Raw genomic sequence first — 16403 nt, 5'->3', positions numbered from 1 at the left:
CATTCAAATCAAACAACTTTTACGTTTCCTAGGCGATTGGGCCCAGGGTTTTTTTTGTTGAAGGAACTCGGGGCGGAGTTTGGCTGCTGGCGATGTCACTTGTAATTCACGACGACTTCTTCCGTGCTAAGAATAACACACACACACAACAACCAGTGTACAAGTATACCATAGACCATGCATCATTCCGCATACCGGCAACCGTTGATGTCTTTTTTTCTCTCCCATTTTCTTGCAGAGGGGCGATGTAAATAGCCCCTTTTGCCTTTTTTGCTGCCGCACTGTGCAAAACAGAATTAACATGACGAAAAGATGGGGGTCTACTGTTGTGTTGAACGACGGCATTCGACTGGAAAAGGGCCAGCCGTCCGGTTCTGCTCGTTTTTATTCCTTCTTTTTCTGCTTAGCACGTTCCCTTAATTTTATTAGCTTTACTGTTAATTGTGAATTAAAACGAACGTTTTCTTTATCTGTGCGAGTAAAGTAACTATAAAACAAAAACAAGAAATTCAGATAGACAAACAATTCCAAGTATTTGTGGCCGACCCATCTGACATCATCTGGATGCGTCACAACAACTGACCCGATTTGTCTTTCTTTCTTTCTTGACAGGCATTTTTTTAGAGACGAAAAAAAAAAAAGTAGTTTGTGTTCAATCGCTTGATTTCCTCCCTTTTTTCTCTTGTCGTGGTTTGTGTAACGTGACCAAGTAAGGTTTTGTTAGAAGAGTCCTATTGACTCTGTGCACCACTCTCCCAACACCTACACAACAGTCTGCCTACGTTTTTCTCTTCGTTACCAAAATTGAGAGAAGAAAGAGGCTAAAACACCTTTTTTAGTCTACGTAGCCAAGAGGAGTAGTTGTTATTCAGAGCCACCTAGCGGCGGTTGGAAGAACAATACCTCCCTTTTTTTTTTTTTTTTACACACTACACGACTGCCTCCTCCTCCCCATTTCTGTTTCGTTTGTTGCCTTGGAATAGCGTCTGGCTATAGCCCGAGCGAAATCGACTGCTCTAGCCCTCGAGTTACACGCACACAGGACACACATAACACACTAGTGCAGCATATATATACACACAGACAGACACACACGGGAGAAGTGAGTCGGTCTTGTCTTCTCCTTCTTGTGCTGCTGTGCTGTTGTTGACGCCATGGCTAGTGAATCGAAAGGATTGGTGTTTGCCACGGCAGTTAAGAAACATGCTGGACGAGCCAAAGAAAAGGTATTTCCATCATTTATTTCAATCAGTTCTATTCTTAATTATCTCTCGCGTCGATTGAGACTCATCTCGACTATCGAATCTTAAGTTTTTCATCACTGTCTGTCCAGTTAGGTACCAGATGGTTTCATTCTATCTACCTCCTCTTATGCCAGTGTGTGTGTGTGTGTGTTGAGGCCTCGTTTTTTCGGCTGCTGGGGCGGCTAGCAAAGAATTCATGACCTTCTATGGTCAATGGTGGCAACAGGTTGTTTTTATTCCTTTTTTTCCCCCTTTTAGGTTTCATAATCATTATTAACACAGCATTTCTATTAGCCTTTTGATTTAATTTGGCTATCGAGTCTTTGGGAAGCCTTTAACGTTTAATGCTAACCTAACGATTAAAAAGTAAACGTTAAAAGATTCGTCCCACATACTTTGAAGGGAAAAATTGTGTCATTGGTTGAATGCGTTGATGCGACCGTGACTCCCCGTCGCGTTTATTTATGGTAATTTCAATCGAAACAGCTGTCTCTTCTGACTGTGGTGACCCACATGCCCAATACTATCTCTTTTCTTCCCTCTCATCTCTAACAGGCACGCACAGTCCTAGAAAAGCTGTAGTGTTGTTTATTCGAAGAAGCAAATTCACTTCCCCTCTAGGTACACCCACCAAGCTACTTTCTGATCATTTGATATCCTTTTGCAGAGGCCCAGACAGGTTTTTTTTTTTTAGTGTGTTTTCCAATTGTTTGGTCCATTACCATAAAGAAAGAGATTTTCATTTTCAGAGTTACTCGTTGGGCTCTTGCATTCCAGGTGGCTCGTCTGTAGGAAAGTTAATGAAAAAAACTCAAAGAGAACATTCCCCTATGTGATTGTGACAGAATATTTTAAGTATTCACCGTCGTCTCGGTTGTCCTTGGGTTTCCGTTGAAAAAGGTGAGGGTGGGAGGGTGTGCTGCAACACTAAATTTAGACAGTGTGAGAGAAAAAAAAGTAAAGAAGAAGAAGATGGTGTCTAGTGAACCGATTGCCAAGTTCCTTTCCGTTCTGCACAAGCCGAAGCTATAACACCGTTGTTTCTTTTTGTTTCCCACAAAAAGAAGAGAGAGGTAGAGAAAAACATGCAGAGCAAGTCGGACAGTAGCAGCAACATATTTTTGCTCATGGTGCCAAGTAGCCGAGCAGTAGGGAAAGATATGAGAAGAGAAAAAAAAAAAACCGTACGACTCGTTTGAATGGATCATAGCTAACACAGACACACACACACGCAGAGGGAGAACCAACTAGTAGACCAAAGCAGCAGCAGCGAAAACGTATTAGAACCGGGATCCCGGTCACGGAAATAGAACGCCCATCACCTATATATTATTTCGTATTTTATTTTTCTGCCGTTCCGTTTTTTTGTTTGTTTTAGAAGGGCCCGTCACGGAGCAATGGCTCGTTGTTGAGCGAAATCTTTTATATTCAAAGTAGGAAGAATTTTCGCAATTGAAATTGATGGGGGGTAGAGAGAAAGAAAGAAAAACGGGAGCAGGAAATGGCGGTGGTTATCGACTTTCACAATGTTTTGTAAAAGGAAAAATATTTTGTTGAAGAAGAGCCAAAAAAGCGTTTATACCCAGAGGCAGTCTTTATCTTTAATAGCCTTTCAACACACACCCACGATTTTTTCCCATTTTTTTTTTCTCGTTGTGGTTGTTAGACTCGTGGCTACAGTAAAGAGAGAGAGAGAGAGAAGGAGGTGGAAGACACGGTGTAGTAACTTGTCTTGTTTAGCGATGACGTTTTCACATATTTTTTTTTTTCTTTTTCGTCTGGTTTTTGTGTGTTTTAGATCCTCCAAAAGGTGGGCAAGGTGGACAGAACAGCCGACGAAATATTTGACGATCACGTCCAGAATTTCAACAAGCAACAAAATGCAGCCAACAAACTGCAAAAGGAGCTCAATAATTACATCCGCTGCGTCAAAGGTAATTTTATTAGCTCTCGAGACCCCGCCGAAATTCCGGATCGAACGTGATCCTCTTATGGATTAGTGGGCAGGGTGTTTTTGGATGCACCGTAGAGAAAGAGAGCCAAAAGGCCGGTCGGTGTTTATATATAAAATTCAGCTGCTTTCGTCTTTGCAAGGAGACTCGTTGTAGTGCCTCATTCGATTGCACATCTCGTGTCCCGTTTTTTGTGTGTGTGTGTGTGTATTCACGTACGGGTTAGAAGGGGCGGAGGGGTACACCGTTCCCGTCCAAAATTAGAAAATCCCGACATGAACAGTGCAAACCAAAAGGGACGGACCAACTCTGCATATCAATGAAAATAAATGCTAATAATGAGGGCTAACGGTTCTTCTTTCAACTTACAGCTATGCAGGTGGCCAGTAAAACGTTGTACGAGTGCATGTCGGAAGTCTACGAACCGGACTGGACGGGCCATGATTTATTGACGGTCCAATCACAAAATATCGAAATGTTGTGGCAAGATCTTGGCCATAAGATGACCGATCAGGTCCTCATCCCTCTCAATACCTACCAGGGACAATTCCCTGAAATGAGAGTAAGCGCAATTTAAAAAATCCGAATTCATTTTTGAAAAGAATAGAAATAAATCAATGCAATTTTTTCTTGAACGAATAGAAAAAAATCGAAAAGAGAGGAAGGAAGCTGGTAGACTATGACGGACAGCGACACAGTTTCCAGGCTCTGCAGAGCTCCAAGAAGCGAGAAGAAGCGAAAATCAGCCGGGCCAAGGAGCAATTGGAGGAGGCCAAACGGACGTTTGCCGTTTTCAACGCCGAACTCAACGAAGAATTGCCTTCGCTTTACGATTCTCGTCTGCCCTTTTTCATCACGAATTTGCAGACCTTGTTCTCGGCCGAACAAGTTTTCCATTCGGAGTTGTCTAAAGTTCACGGCGAGTTGGAATCCATCATCGATAAATTGGCCAAAGAGTCGAGCGGACGGACGTCATCGAGCCATTACAGGCGCAGTTCGCCGCCCACTCAAATGCTCTCGTCACCCGGCAGCAATTCACTCAACAGCCCCGAAAACGGTAAACATCGGTTTTCTCTTCTTAAATTGAAGGTTTTCTACCTTTTAATCAATGCACCTTGAATGATCAACTAACTTTTTTAAAACAGTCGTCACTGAATTTTATTGTTTTTGATCGTATTTGTCCGCTTATCTAAAATTAACAAACAAACATGGCGTGTGCTGTCCCTTTTTCTTTGCGTGTCCGTTTGGAAACCCACGGCGGAAACAAATCAGTGGGTCGCGGATCGAGACTTGGTCGGTCAGAACAAGACGAGGACAGCACGATCAATAGTCCGTTTCACGACCACCATCACAATGACAACGACGACAGCATGAACTACAAGCAAACAGGAGGAGGACTGAAGGATTACGAACCGGTCGAAGTCGGTGCCCAAGTCGCCGAAATAGCCACTTCGCCCACCAACAACGGGGCAGCAGGTACAGTGTGTCCCTGTGTGTGTGTGAATTTCAGGCATTAACTACTGCTTTTCGGCTTTTTGTGTGTGTGTGTGTGTGTGGTGTCTGTATCTTTTTAACACAGCGAGTATGAAAATGAGCTTTAAAAAAACAAAAAATAGCTTAATATCATTAATGAATTTGGAGGGGTTTTGTTTGGTTAAACGACGAGTTGTACACCAACACGTTTGGGTCTGTTTTTGTCTCTTGTGTGTTACAGCCACGACGAACGGAGTGAACAAGAGTCCGCCCAGCAGCGGAGGGCCAGGTGCACCAAGTCGCACCACCAATCAAAGGCCAGGAGTTGAAGAGCTTTATGATATTCCCATAGGTGCGCGAGACATCCATCCCCCTTTTTTTAAACCCCCAAACTCTTTTTCGTTGCTTTTCTTTCATCTCGAAAAAAAAAATAATAATAAAAAAACAATAGCACTAACAAAAAGCACTTTAATTTATCGGCTGTTTCATTAGTTGAAATTCATCAAAAAAAAACAAAACAATTCCACGTTCATTGAATTTACATAATTTTTGTTGAAATTCTTAGGTGCTACGACGGATAACCTTCCGCCAGGTGTTTTGTACAGAGTTCGAGCCACTTACAAGTAAATTTCTATTAAACGCTGATTTACCGCTGCTTTGATACTATGACGCATTGCTATGAACAGGTATCAAGCGGAAGATGAGGATGAATTGTCACTGGAGGTGGGCGACACCGTTCAGGTGATTGAATACGAAGATCCTGAAGAACAGGTATTTTGATACATGTTTCTACCAAGTGTTGACTTCATAACGATTAACCGTCTCGTTCTTCGTAATAATTCAATCCCACCTAAATGGAGCAGGAGGAAGGTTGGCTGATGGGCATTAAAGAGGCAACAGGGCGCCAAGGTCTATTTCCGGCCAATTTCACTAGACCCATCTGAAGTGAAAGAACAGCCACGCACACAGACATGGAAGAAGACAAAGATCAAACAACATACGAAACTCATTTGAGAAACAAGTGAAACAGAAATCAATCAACGAATCTGAACAGAAAGAAAAAGATCTGGGGCTTCAAGAAGCAGCTCAAACGATTTAAAAAGACTAAAAAAACGCAAGACAACATTGAAACCAGCTATCAACACACACTCTTATTCAACTCCTCCTCTTTTCTTTATTGGAACAAAAGGGAAAAGAATCGAACAATTTTTTTTTTCCGTTTCTGGTATGGAAAGTGTTAATTAGATCTGATGCACTCTCATTTCATCATCGCCCTCCTTTACTCCCTTATTTTTTTTAAGGAGGAGTGAGATGTTTTTACCTCCGCCCTCCTCCCCCCTTTTTCCCAGTGGTCGTAGGTGTTATATGATATTCCCCACTTTTCCGCCTTTATCAAGTCTTTCTTATTATTAATTATTATTTTTTTTTTTTTCAAAAAAAAAAAAAAAAAGTGTGCCATGAATCTCTTCCTGCTCCGCCCCTTTTTTTGTTATTTTTGCGTGTGCTAAAGGTGTGTGACACTCGGTAAGGACAAGGATCATCTTCTTCTCCATCCAATTAGCAAAGAAACAAATGGTGAAACTTTTTTTCTTTTAATTATTTTGTCTATCGGAAGACTCGCATGATTTTCTTTTTCCCTCTTTTGTTTCTCTTCCCGACTTACAAACAAAACAAAAAACAATTAATATGATTTATATTTTCTAGTTTAATCCTGTTGAGATAATATAGCCATAAAGACATTGAGTTTATTATTATTATTGTCGCAATAATTCATTGACGGCCATTTTTCGACTCGCACTTTCCCCTATTTTTCCTATCGCGCCTTTCTTATTTTTCCCCCCGAGTATTTCCGATGACAAAGACAAACAAATCCCAACGTCCATTTTTTGTTGAAATTGAATCGAGTAAATAACCCAAACAACAAAAACAGGTGCCTTGTGTGTGTGATGGAGAAATGCAAAAAATGTGACAGCTGTTTTTTTCCTTTTTTTCTAATTTTAATCTTAAGTATCTAGCTGCAGAAGCAAAAAGACAAGATATTAGGTGATTTGACATGTTATGTTTTCTTCTTAAATTATGATCCGCACTGCTGCTGCACACAACCAATTGCGATGGGCTTCCCATAAAATTCCCTCCCTTTTAAACCAATAAAAGATCCTTATCTTTCTGTTTCTGCCCTCTATCCCAATCTTTTTTTAATTATTTGAATCCAATAAAAAGATAGTCGATTAATCTAAACCCAAATGTCGAGTTTTTCTTTCCAACGTGAAAGGCCACCACCACACGCTTAACGTTGATGGATCAGATGGTTGGGGGAAAACAAGGGGCCTCGGAGTTTAGTCGTGGAACAACCGCCAAGCTGACGGGTTGCGCGCTTAATTTCCTCTTTGCATCTCCAGACTTCATCTTTGTTTTCAGGTCGAAATAATTGGCCACCTGAAAATGCGGTCATCACTCCGCTGCCTCGTTTTCTTGTTGGTCACCGTCTCTTGCATAGGTACAGTTTTTTTTAATTTCAATTTGTCTCAGTTTTAAGGTTAAAATTACATTTGAACAAAATCAAAGTTAACGAACATAAAAACGGCAAAGTTAACGTAACGTTGAGCGATAATTTGTAGAGCCAATGTCCCGTTAGGTTGCTCTCGACAAGAGAGGGACCCTATAACTAAAGGAAAGGTATCGATGACTTTTAACGGTTCCCAAGATCATTCATTATGCAAAACATTTTCCTGGTTCGCAGACATCAAAAGATCTTCATGGCCTCGGATGGAGAGAATCGTTGTGTTGTGCGTGACTGACGAAACTCTTGTTTCTTTGTTCTCAACTTGTTCAGGTCTCGGTCACTGCGGAGCCTTACGGAATCCCTACGAGATGTGGACTCGTGTCGTCAGTAAAGAAATGGAAGGCTGGGCTCATCGCTTGTTGGACATTGGGAACAACGAGACGAGACATGGAATTGAGGCCGTACAACATCAAAGTGTTGCTGCTCCTGTTGACGATGGCGTAGGAAGAGACCTCCGTTCCGCTCTGACGACACGCAACCTAAGTCTTGCCGTACGCAGCGGCATTAGTCGCTTATTCGGATTCCCATCAAAATCGGCCTACTTCGCGTTCTGGAAGAAACTTTTTCTTTTCGATGTAGTCGCTAATGTCGCCAGAGTCGGTGGCTCCCTTTTTCTTTACGTTTTTGCTCCTCATTTGTATCAATCCCTTCCGGGCGGGTTGATTGGTTAAAAATAGTTTTTTTCCTCCAAAAGGGGTTGAATATTTGAGTGCCATATTTAACGCTAGAGGACCGAGCATGAAGTGGAGGGGCGCACAGGTGTCATGCAGGTCGACTCGCACCGGGAATATCACAGAACCTTCAATCCTGTTCGTCCCTTCCTTCAATGTATAATAACATGTTCATTTCCATAATGTTTGTGTGGCTGCGGTCGACTGGAATGCCCGTCGAATCTCGTCGGCAGTGACTTGAGTTCCCCTTTCAACTGTCAATTTTGAGGTAAAACAATAGGCTGCATGCAGATCACAGTCGGGTTCATCTACGGGGAAAAAAAAAAGTAATGGGGTCTTATTCAAGCCATGTAATTTAATTAATGCATTTTTTATCAACTTTACCTGCAATAGAACAATCTTCCATTTCTTTTTTTACTGTAATGCTTTGACTATTTTTTGATACACCGTCAGCAGCTTCGCCAGGTTTATGTATTAGCTTAGCCTTCAACCCCAAGTTGATGACGCTAGCGGCCGTATTGATGGATTCGGGACTGATAATGGTTGCTGTAACCCTAGGCCAAGTTCCATTCATAGGTTGGATGGGTCTGCAATAAACGGTTTTTTGTTTCAGTGGCTCCTCTATGGCAATCTGATCACCATTGTTTTGCTCTTGATCAGAATTTGACGAGGCAATCTTTTGTCGCTTTTCGGGAAGACCAGCTTCATCACTTGTAGGATATTTTTCTGTAGGTACACAAATTGAAGCTTAATTATTTCATAATTTTCAATGTTACATATTGTTGCATCAAAACATTCCAAAATAGAGGTTTTTCCATTTGGTTCGTGTAAGTAGAGGGAAAAGTCGTGCGGCTAGTCGACTAGTGCGCACCATGGCGGGGGATAGCCGAAACTTGCTGCAGACTTTGCTTTATCCAACCAATAGACACCGTAAGGCCATGTACTGTAACCTGTCAGGCTGTCAGCAGCAAAAGTGAAACCTGTTTGATTTCTTAAGTGTTTATTTCCATGAAATTTTCATGTCCACAGAAATTTTTAAATATCGTTTGTCCCCTTTTGCATTGTCCGTGGTAGAAGAAGATCGGAAATATTACTACCAACAATTAGAACATCTAAAGTGTCACGATCCTTTGGCAATACCACTTCCACTTTTCAAGTGTGGAAAAATTTTAAAAACAATTATCCCTTCCATTGAAAAATATCACCTAGTTCAGTATTTGGTTTTTGAGAAAAACAAAGATGAAGAGGGACGACGTGAAGCTTACAAAAACTTAGACTCTGAACAATACTTGTCAAACACTTTCACTGACAAGTTATTGGCACTTACTCTTTCTAATTTGGTTGTGTGAGCTCTCGTCCATTGAATCATTTCCATTCTGGAATACAGAAAATTCTGTTCTACTGGAATCTGTTAGATTTATCTGTTCTTCAAAAATGGTATTGTTACATCCGGCAGTTAATGTAGATACTTCTTCGTTTCTACTTTGGAATGAGCCAGTTACATCAGTAGATAGAACACCTAATTGTTTTAATGAAATGATAGAAACAGTTTCAATTGAAAAGTAATAACTATATACTGTTACTTGAATTCAATGATGACGGAACATTGTCTGGTTGAGTTTTGAGATTCTTAGTAGGAACCCAGTCTATGTCTTCAGTTTTATACGCTTTTGCAGGTTCCCCTAAAAAAACATAACTGTTATTCTACGTAAACGATTACAAATGTAATATGAAATAAACCTGAAACAAAATGATCAGAGCAAACAAATAGTTTGGATATATTATAATTCCTTTTTTTCAACTTCAACCACTCGGCTCTTCTTCTTTCAATGAGTTCTTTCTCAATTGAATTACTGTAAATGTTGCATTCTGGCACTTTGAAAAAACTTCGGCGATCTCTTTTTTTTCGATAAGTTGAACATATCAAACAAAAAGCTTTTGTCATTTTAAACACTTAAGAAATCAAACAGGTTTCACTTTTGCTGCTGACAGCCTGACAGGTTACAGTACATGGCCCTACGGTGTCTATATGTTTGATCAAGCAAAGTCTGCAGCAAGTTTCTGCTATCCCCCGCCATGGTGCGCACTAGTCGACTAGCCGCACGACTTTTTCCCTCTACTTACACGAACCAAATGGAAAAACCTCTATTGGCACTTCACCTTGGTCTGCCCATGGTCTGCCTTGATGGGTCTGTCGAACGTGAATTGTAGTAATAAAAAATATTTGACTTACTTTTGCGACTTGTAATTTCCACGGGTTTATCGTCATTCCTCCCGTTCATAAAAAGGGTAGGAACCCAGTCAGTATGGCTCTCTAGTTCTAATTTTGCAGGCCTTCCTATCCACAGCAACAAAAATTGACTCACACACGTGTGTGGCATTTGAAACGGCAAAAGAAAGAATATGCTCTCACCATTAAGGAAATGAATCGAACACACTCTACTCGTTTCTTGTGAAGGTTGGAAAGTTGGACGATTGATAGCTGCGACCCAGGCTGCACGTCGTTTGACAGCCAAATCGAACGTTTTGGTTTCTCGATAGTTTTGCTTAAACGGATTGGGAAAACAGAATACAGAGTTGGTTTTACAAGTGTTTATGCAACCTGTAACGACACATCTCTTTCCCATTTTATGCAAAATCACTTGATAAAACTAGGAATGGACGTTAGACCAACAAAAAGAAGTGTCAAATTGTTTGATACTTGGGTTGAAACGAAAAATAAATGGTAGTTTGATACATTCTAGCCGCTTTTTGATCTGCTTGATGTTGTGTACACCACTACCTAGATCCTTTTAAATATAGCAACACAGTGTAATGAAACTGTAGCGACTTGACTGTTTCAACATGATCCACAGGCTGTTGGAAACGTTATCACAGGTAGGGTGTTTCTTATCCGGCAGACTTTAATTTCACAAGAACCGGTTACCCCCGAAGGCCGTTTATCTCACGTTTGTGATTTACGGACCACCTTGAAATTTCGTAGGAAAGAAGTATATTTTATTAGTCAAAAATTGTATGACAAATTCTCATTAAATGTGTACCAGGCATCAAAACGATTTCCCATGCAGAACGGAGGTCCATTCCTTTTAATTCGATTAATGGCGTCTTACAAAGGAATGTAAAATGAGTGGAAGTTGGTCCATTTCAAAAGAAACTTCATTTCTGCTCAGGAATTTGGCTGCCAAATTCTTAAGAGGAAGTCCGTAGTTGACCATGTTTTGAAATTCAATTGTAAAGAAAACCGGTTTGTTGCGTGTTCCTATCTTTAACTAATTCCAGGGCTGTTTTTCCCGCTTGATTGGGCTGATCCAGATGAGCCCCACCGTCTTGCAACACCTGAACCGCATTCGCAATTGTGGGAGTTCAGGATTCCCAACTAATTCGCAGAATCGTCCCATTGCTCAACATCCTCAAACTGCTCCAACGTAACCAACGTAAAATACTAATGGTACGGTAATACTGGGTTGTATCCTAATGCAAATCTACATATTCACACAACTTGGCAAGAAAAAAAGATTGGGACGATGATTAAGCGGATGAAGAATTAGATGGCTAGGAAAAAAGTTCCATATCGGGCTAGTTTATAATTCGTCGACTTCATCTGCGGTGAAAAATTCTGAAATAAATTCAATTGCTTTACGACCGAGATTGCATATATCTAGTTTTTCTTGTAAAATTTTCCTTAGATAGTGGGTTTACTTGCTGCTAGGTGGCTATTGTTATTCTAAGCAGACGGTTCATTCAACGTCATACCATTCAGTGCAATGCCCGTTACGTAGTGGAGCGGACTCTTTTTTTAAAATACGTCTTAATGACACTTAATAATAGTAGAATTATTGGTCTTACTTACTAATGAATTTAAATAAGAGTATAGTTGAATTAAGACAATATGCGCATCAGAAAAACTAGTCTACTTTTTGGTCTGAGTTGTTTGGTTGTCTTTGGTTGCATTGTGGTGCTGCTGGGTAGAAACAAGAATTTGGTCGGTGACGAACAGGTGAGTTTCGAAATCTAATTACACCCTTTATCGTTTTATTATCTATATTGTCTTTTACCTAGAATGATGTTGAAGATTTGGAAAAAAAGGTGAAGGAGCTTGAGCGGGATTTGCAGAGAAATTACGAAATTGTACAAAAGATAGGTAAATCTGTTTCTGATCTCCTTAAACAATCATCTGGGCAAGGCAAAGCAGATTATCTTAAAACCTCTGAGATAAAACAAGTCCAAAAAATGGTGGATGGAAGAATTGGAACTAAAGATTGCATGTTTGTTGAGCAAACTCCTCTACAACCTGATGTGCAGATGCTCAACTTGTACAGCAAGTTGAAATTTGACAACCCAGATGGTGGAGTATGGAAGCAAGGATGGGATGTCCAATATGATGACAGCCAGTTCTCGGAAGACAACAAGCTAAAAGTTTTTGTGGTTCCCCATTCCCACAATGATCCTGGATGGATTAAAACTTTCCAAAAATACTATGAAGACCAAACAAGACATATTTTAAATAACATGGTACGAAAAGTGAGTGAAGAAGAAAATCGCAAATTCATCTGGGCAGAAATCTCTTACCTGGATCTGTGGTGGAAAGAATCAGAACCACAGGCCAGGGATAATTTGAAACAGCTTGTGGACAAAGGTCAGATCGAAATCGTTACAGGTGGGTGGGTGATGAACGATGAAGCCAATACGCACTATTACGCCATGATTGAGCAGCTGACGTCTGGCCACGAATGGCTCAAACAGAAGCTGAACTTTTCTCCTCGAAACGGCTGGGCCATTGACCCCTTCGGCTTGTCCAGTAGTATGGCCTATCTATTGAAGAGAAGTGGTCTCGAAAACATGGTCATTCAACGGGTCCATTACGCCGTAAAAAAAGTGATGGCAGCACAGAAGAATTTGGAGTTCCGCTGGCGGCAAAATTGGGGCAAGTTACATCATTCCTTTTGTTTATATTGAATTAGCTTCTATTAGATCTTGCTCTCTTCTAGATCGCGATGGACAGACCGATATGCTCTGTCATATGATGCCATTCTACAGCTATGATGTGCCACATACTTGCGGTCCAGATCCCAAAATTTGCTGCCAATTTGATTTCCGTCGCTTGAGGTATTACCAACTCTATTGGCACAGTTCCTAGTTGAAACTAAAGGTTTCGCCGTCTAGTTCGTCAGGTCAAACTCCTATCCATTGTCCATGGAAAGTCCCACCACAGCCGATTACCGAGTCTAACGTTCACAGAAGAGCTGCCCTGCTGCTGGATCAGTACCGCAAGAAATCCAGCTTGTACAAAACGAATGTGCTGCTGATCCAACTGGGCGATGATTTCCGTTACGATACGGCCGCCGAATTCGACCAGCAATTCATAAATGTAAAATATCTTTTATATTTTTCCAATCACACAGTGCAACGGTTTTTGTTTGTTTTGTTTTTTTCGACGCAGTACCAAAAATTGTTCGACTACATGAACAGCCGCAGCGACTGGTTCGTGGATGCCCAGTTTGGAACGCTGAAAGATTATTTTGACTCGCTCCGGGCAAGCGTCGCGCAATCGGTGGAGCGTTTTCCATCGTTATCCGGCGATTTTTTTACTTACGCCGATATTGACGACCATTATTGGAGTGGTTATTATACGACGCGTCCTTTTTACAAGCTACTCGACCGGGTGTTGGAATCGTATCTGAGATCAGCTGAAATTATTTATTCCATGACTTGGTCGCACCTCCATCGGCTGTCGGCTGTTCCCGAACGATCCCGCAACTGGATGGGACGCATGATGGCGCTATTGTCGCAGGCCCGACGTCATCTAGCAATCTTCCAGCATCACGACGGCATCACGGGAACGGAGAAAGATCATGTTGTTCAAGACTATGCCAAAATGATGCAAAACGGCATTCAAAACAGTCAAATGATTATTCAACAATGCGCTCACTTTTTACTTCACCCGGATCAGGTCATTTATTCGTGGAGTTTCCTTTGCTGTCCTGAAACAATTTAAACGTTTTTCTTTAGGCCAGTTTCGAGCCTCAGTTGGATACGCTTCATTTTTCTGTCGACGATGAATACTCGAAACCGAATGAATTGCCACTCAAAAGTCTCGTTCGCTTGCAAAAATCAAAACGGCGCATCGTCTTTTACAACTCTCTGGCTTCCGAACGTATCCAAGTCGTTACCCTTCGCACATCGCATTATAACGTCGAGGTAAAATATCAGCTTTTAACATGTCACCTGCTTCTCGGGTGCTCACCTTGAATGTGCTTTTCTTTTCTTTCAAAAGGTAACGAATGATCAGTTGAAGCCGGTCAATGTTCAAGTCAGTCCCGTTTTCATCACCTCGCATCAACTGTCCAACGAGGAATTCGAAATTTCATTCCTCGTTTCTATTCCGCCATTGGGCATGTCCACCTACATGATCCGCCAGTATGATGGAACCGTCCAAGAGAATGCGTGAGTCGATAGGAAACAGTCGGGAAAAAATAGAGAAAAGCGGCTCGATAATTGATTTTGTTGCGTTGTTGTTGCAGACATTTGGAAGTGTCTCGGATTGCAGTCAGGGAATCAAGATCCATCGATTCCGTTGCTCCGTTCACGGTCGACATTAAGGAGCAGTTCGAGCCGTTCACGCTGGAAAACACGAATTTAAAGGCAACCTTCGACTCAAACGGACTTTTGACCTCCATAAGTCAAGAGCGTCGTGAAACTGTGTCTATTGCTATCCAATTTGTTCATTACGGAACACGTGGAGGCAACCAGGCGATGAGCGGGGCCTACCTTTTCCTACCAGACGGACCCGCCAAATTGGTGGAACCCAATGCAGAGGATAACCGCGTAAGAATTGTCCAGGGGTCCATCCGTTCTCAAGTGGTCGTCACTTTGCCCTTCGTTGTGCACCAAGTCACGTTACATCGATCGCCTGGAATCGATGGATTCAACCTCGACATTGACAATCTAGTGAATTTGTCCGGACATAGTAACGTGGAAGTGGCCATGCGCCTTGTTACCAGCCTTGACAGTGGCACGGCTTTTTACAGCGATTTGAACGGCCTGCAGGTATGAGCATATTATCTAGCGCGAAAATGCGTTGATTGGATGCATTATTTCTGGAACATTTGTCATTCAGATGACGCGACGAGAAAAATGGGAGCAACTGCCATTGCAGGCGCAATTTTATCCGATGCCTGCCATGGCCTACATTGAAGATTCGACGACGAGAATAACCTTGGCAACCAAACAGCCGTTGGGTGTGGCTAGTCTTTCCCCGGGCCAATTAGAGGTATTTTGCTACGTGCCAAAATGTGATGATGGAATAGTGCAGAGAGCAACAACAACAACAACAAAATGCAACGCTTTATTATCAGGTGATGCTGGATCGTCGATTGAATCAAGACGACAATCGTGGCCTGGGGCAAGGCATTTACGATAATGTCATCCCGACATTAAATTCCTTCCGACTACTGGTTGAGCCTCGTATCGTCTCGTGCAAGGTCTTTATAGCGAAAATTTCATTTGTTTTCCCTTCTTTGATATCGTAACGTTTTTTTGGGGGGGGCCCCCTCTTATTGAATCGCAATTGATCCGATTATAGGGAAGCCATGAAGGTCGAAGAGCCGACGGATACCCTTCGCTATCAGCTCATCGTTCGCTGCATGGACTATTGTACCCTGTGCACCAATTAGTTTGGAACGTTGGCGATGGAGACGAGCAACTCGGCGGCAGTTCACCTCTGATGAAGTTGCACGGCAACTTTAAACCGGCACTGTCAGAGAGTGGATCGGATATTCACGTGGTTAACCTACGCACGGCCACTCGATTGCCGGACGATCAAGCCGTTGAGCCATCATCATCCGTTTCTCTTGTGTTGCACCGTCTCGGCTTCGACTGTTGCTTCCCACCTTTGGGTTTGAATAGCTCAACGGCTAACAACGGAGAATTCAGTCTCGATAAACTCTTTCCCGATTATTTTGGCAATCGAGTCCGTCCCATGTCCCTAACGTCATTGGGACCGCAAGGGCCGGCCATCGAAAAGTCTTTTACCATAGCCTTAAAACCAATGGAAATTTACACATTTGAGTTGCAACCCTAAAATGAAAAAAAAAAAAACCGTATTTCTATGACATTCCCTCGGAATCTTGTTACTTTTTGTTCGGAACACTTTGACGATTATTTTAAAATTGTCATTGTGAACGGTGGGTAGTTTTATAAGTTTTTGCATGTCGCCCCTCTTTTCGAAACGGTTTCGCTGTTTCACTACGACGATGAGACATGCAAAAAAGAAGAAGAGCATGCGTCGTTGTAATGCGGCTGGACATGTCCCGTGCACGTGTTTGTGATTGTATACTGCCGTTGTGATATAATACATCACGACATGGCCGTTGCCGCCCACACCCATTGAATCCTCTTGCGACTAGCATGTTGTTATACTGGCTTTGCTCAGGTTTGCTCGGTCCACCCAACAAACAGCTGCCATGCTGCGCTTGTCTTAATTCAATTAAAGGAAAAAGAG

General features: G+C 41.9%; 3 protein-coding genes across 7 annotated transcripts; 2 read left to right on the top strand and 1 right to left on the bottom strand.

Moving 5' to 3' along the window:
- Nucleotides 1–351: 351 nt before the first annotated feature.
- LOC116923694 (myc box-dependent-interacting protein 1) lies at nt 352–6907 on the top strand. Of its 4 annotated transcripts, none has more exons than XM_032930204.2 (9): nt 353–1226; nt 3043–3178; nt 3568–3758; nt 3839–4253; nt 4469–4672; nt 4911–5021; nt 5235–5292; nt 5356–5440; nt 5530–6907. In XM_032930204.2, the coding sequence occupies exons 1-9, from the start codon at nt 1155–1157 to the stop codon at nt 5611–5613; spliced, it is 1356 nt and encodes a 451-aa protein (XP_032786095.2). In that variant the 5' UTR covers nt 353–1154; the 3' UTR covers nt 5614–6907. The 4 variants fall into 4 exon arrangements, with proteins under 4 accessions (XP_045029797.1, XP_032786095.2, XP_032786096.2 ...); XM_032930205.2 differs by having other exon boundaries at nt 354–1226; nt 5533–6907; XM_045173862.1 differs by lacking the exon at nt 4911–5021 and having other exon boundaries at nt 352–1226.
- Nucleotides 6103–11499, bottom strand: LOC116923701. Of its 2 annotated transcripts, XM_032930215.2 has the most exons (7): nt 10945–11499; nt 10317–10871; nt 10137–10241; nt 9487–9585; nt 9231–9422; nt 8288–8629; nt 6103–8211 (listed from the first exon to the last, which is right to left on the bottom strand). In XM_032930215.2, the coding sequence occupies exons 2-7, from the start codon at nt 10528–10530 to the stop codon at nt 8075–8077; spliced, it is 1089 nt and encodes a 362-aa protein (XP_032786106.1). In that variant the 5' UTR covers nt 10531–10871; nt 10945–11499; the 3' UTR covers nt 6103–8074. The 2 variants fall into 2 exon arrangements, with proteins under 2 accessions (XP_032786106.1, XP_032786107.1); XM_032930216.2 differs by lacking the exons at nt 10137–10241; nt 10317–10871; nt 10945–11499 and adding an exon at nt 9644–10100.
- Nucleotides 11500–11644: 145 nt separating this feature from the next.
- Nucleotides 11645–16293, top strand: LOC116923686 (alpha-mannosidase 2). Its single transcript, XM_032930191.2, has 11 exons — nt 11645–11900; nt 11963–12827; nt 12892–13009; nt 13067–13271; nt 13344–13853; nt 13913–14101; nt 14178–14347; nt 14425–14950; nt 15021–15173; nt 15259–15384; nt 15486–16293. The coding sequence occupies exons 1-11, from the start codon at nt 11793–11795 to the stop codon at nt 15981–15983; spliced, it is 3468 nt and encodes a 1155-aa protein (XP_032786082.2). The 5' UTR covers nt 11645–11792; the 3' UTR covers nt 15984–16293.
- The last annotated feature ends 110 nt before the right edge of the window (nt 16294–16403 follow it).

Source organism: Daphnia magna, linkage group LG5 (assembly GCF_020631705.1).
Source record: "Daphnia magna isolate NIES linkage group LG5, ASM2063170v1.1, whole genome shotgun sequence".
In the NCBI taxonomy this organism is placed as follows: Eukaryota; Metazoa; Arthropoda; class Branchiopoda; order Diplostraca; family Daphniidae; genus Daphnia; species Daphnia magna.
This window is presented reverse-complemented; position numbering and strand designations above follow the sequence as displayed.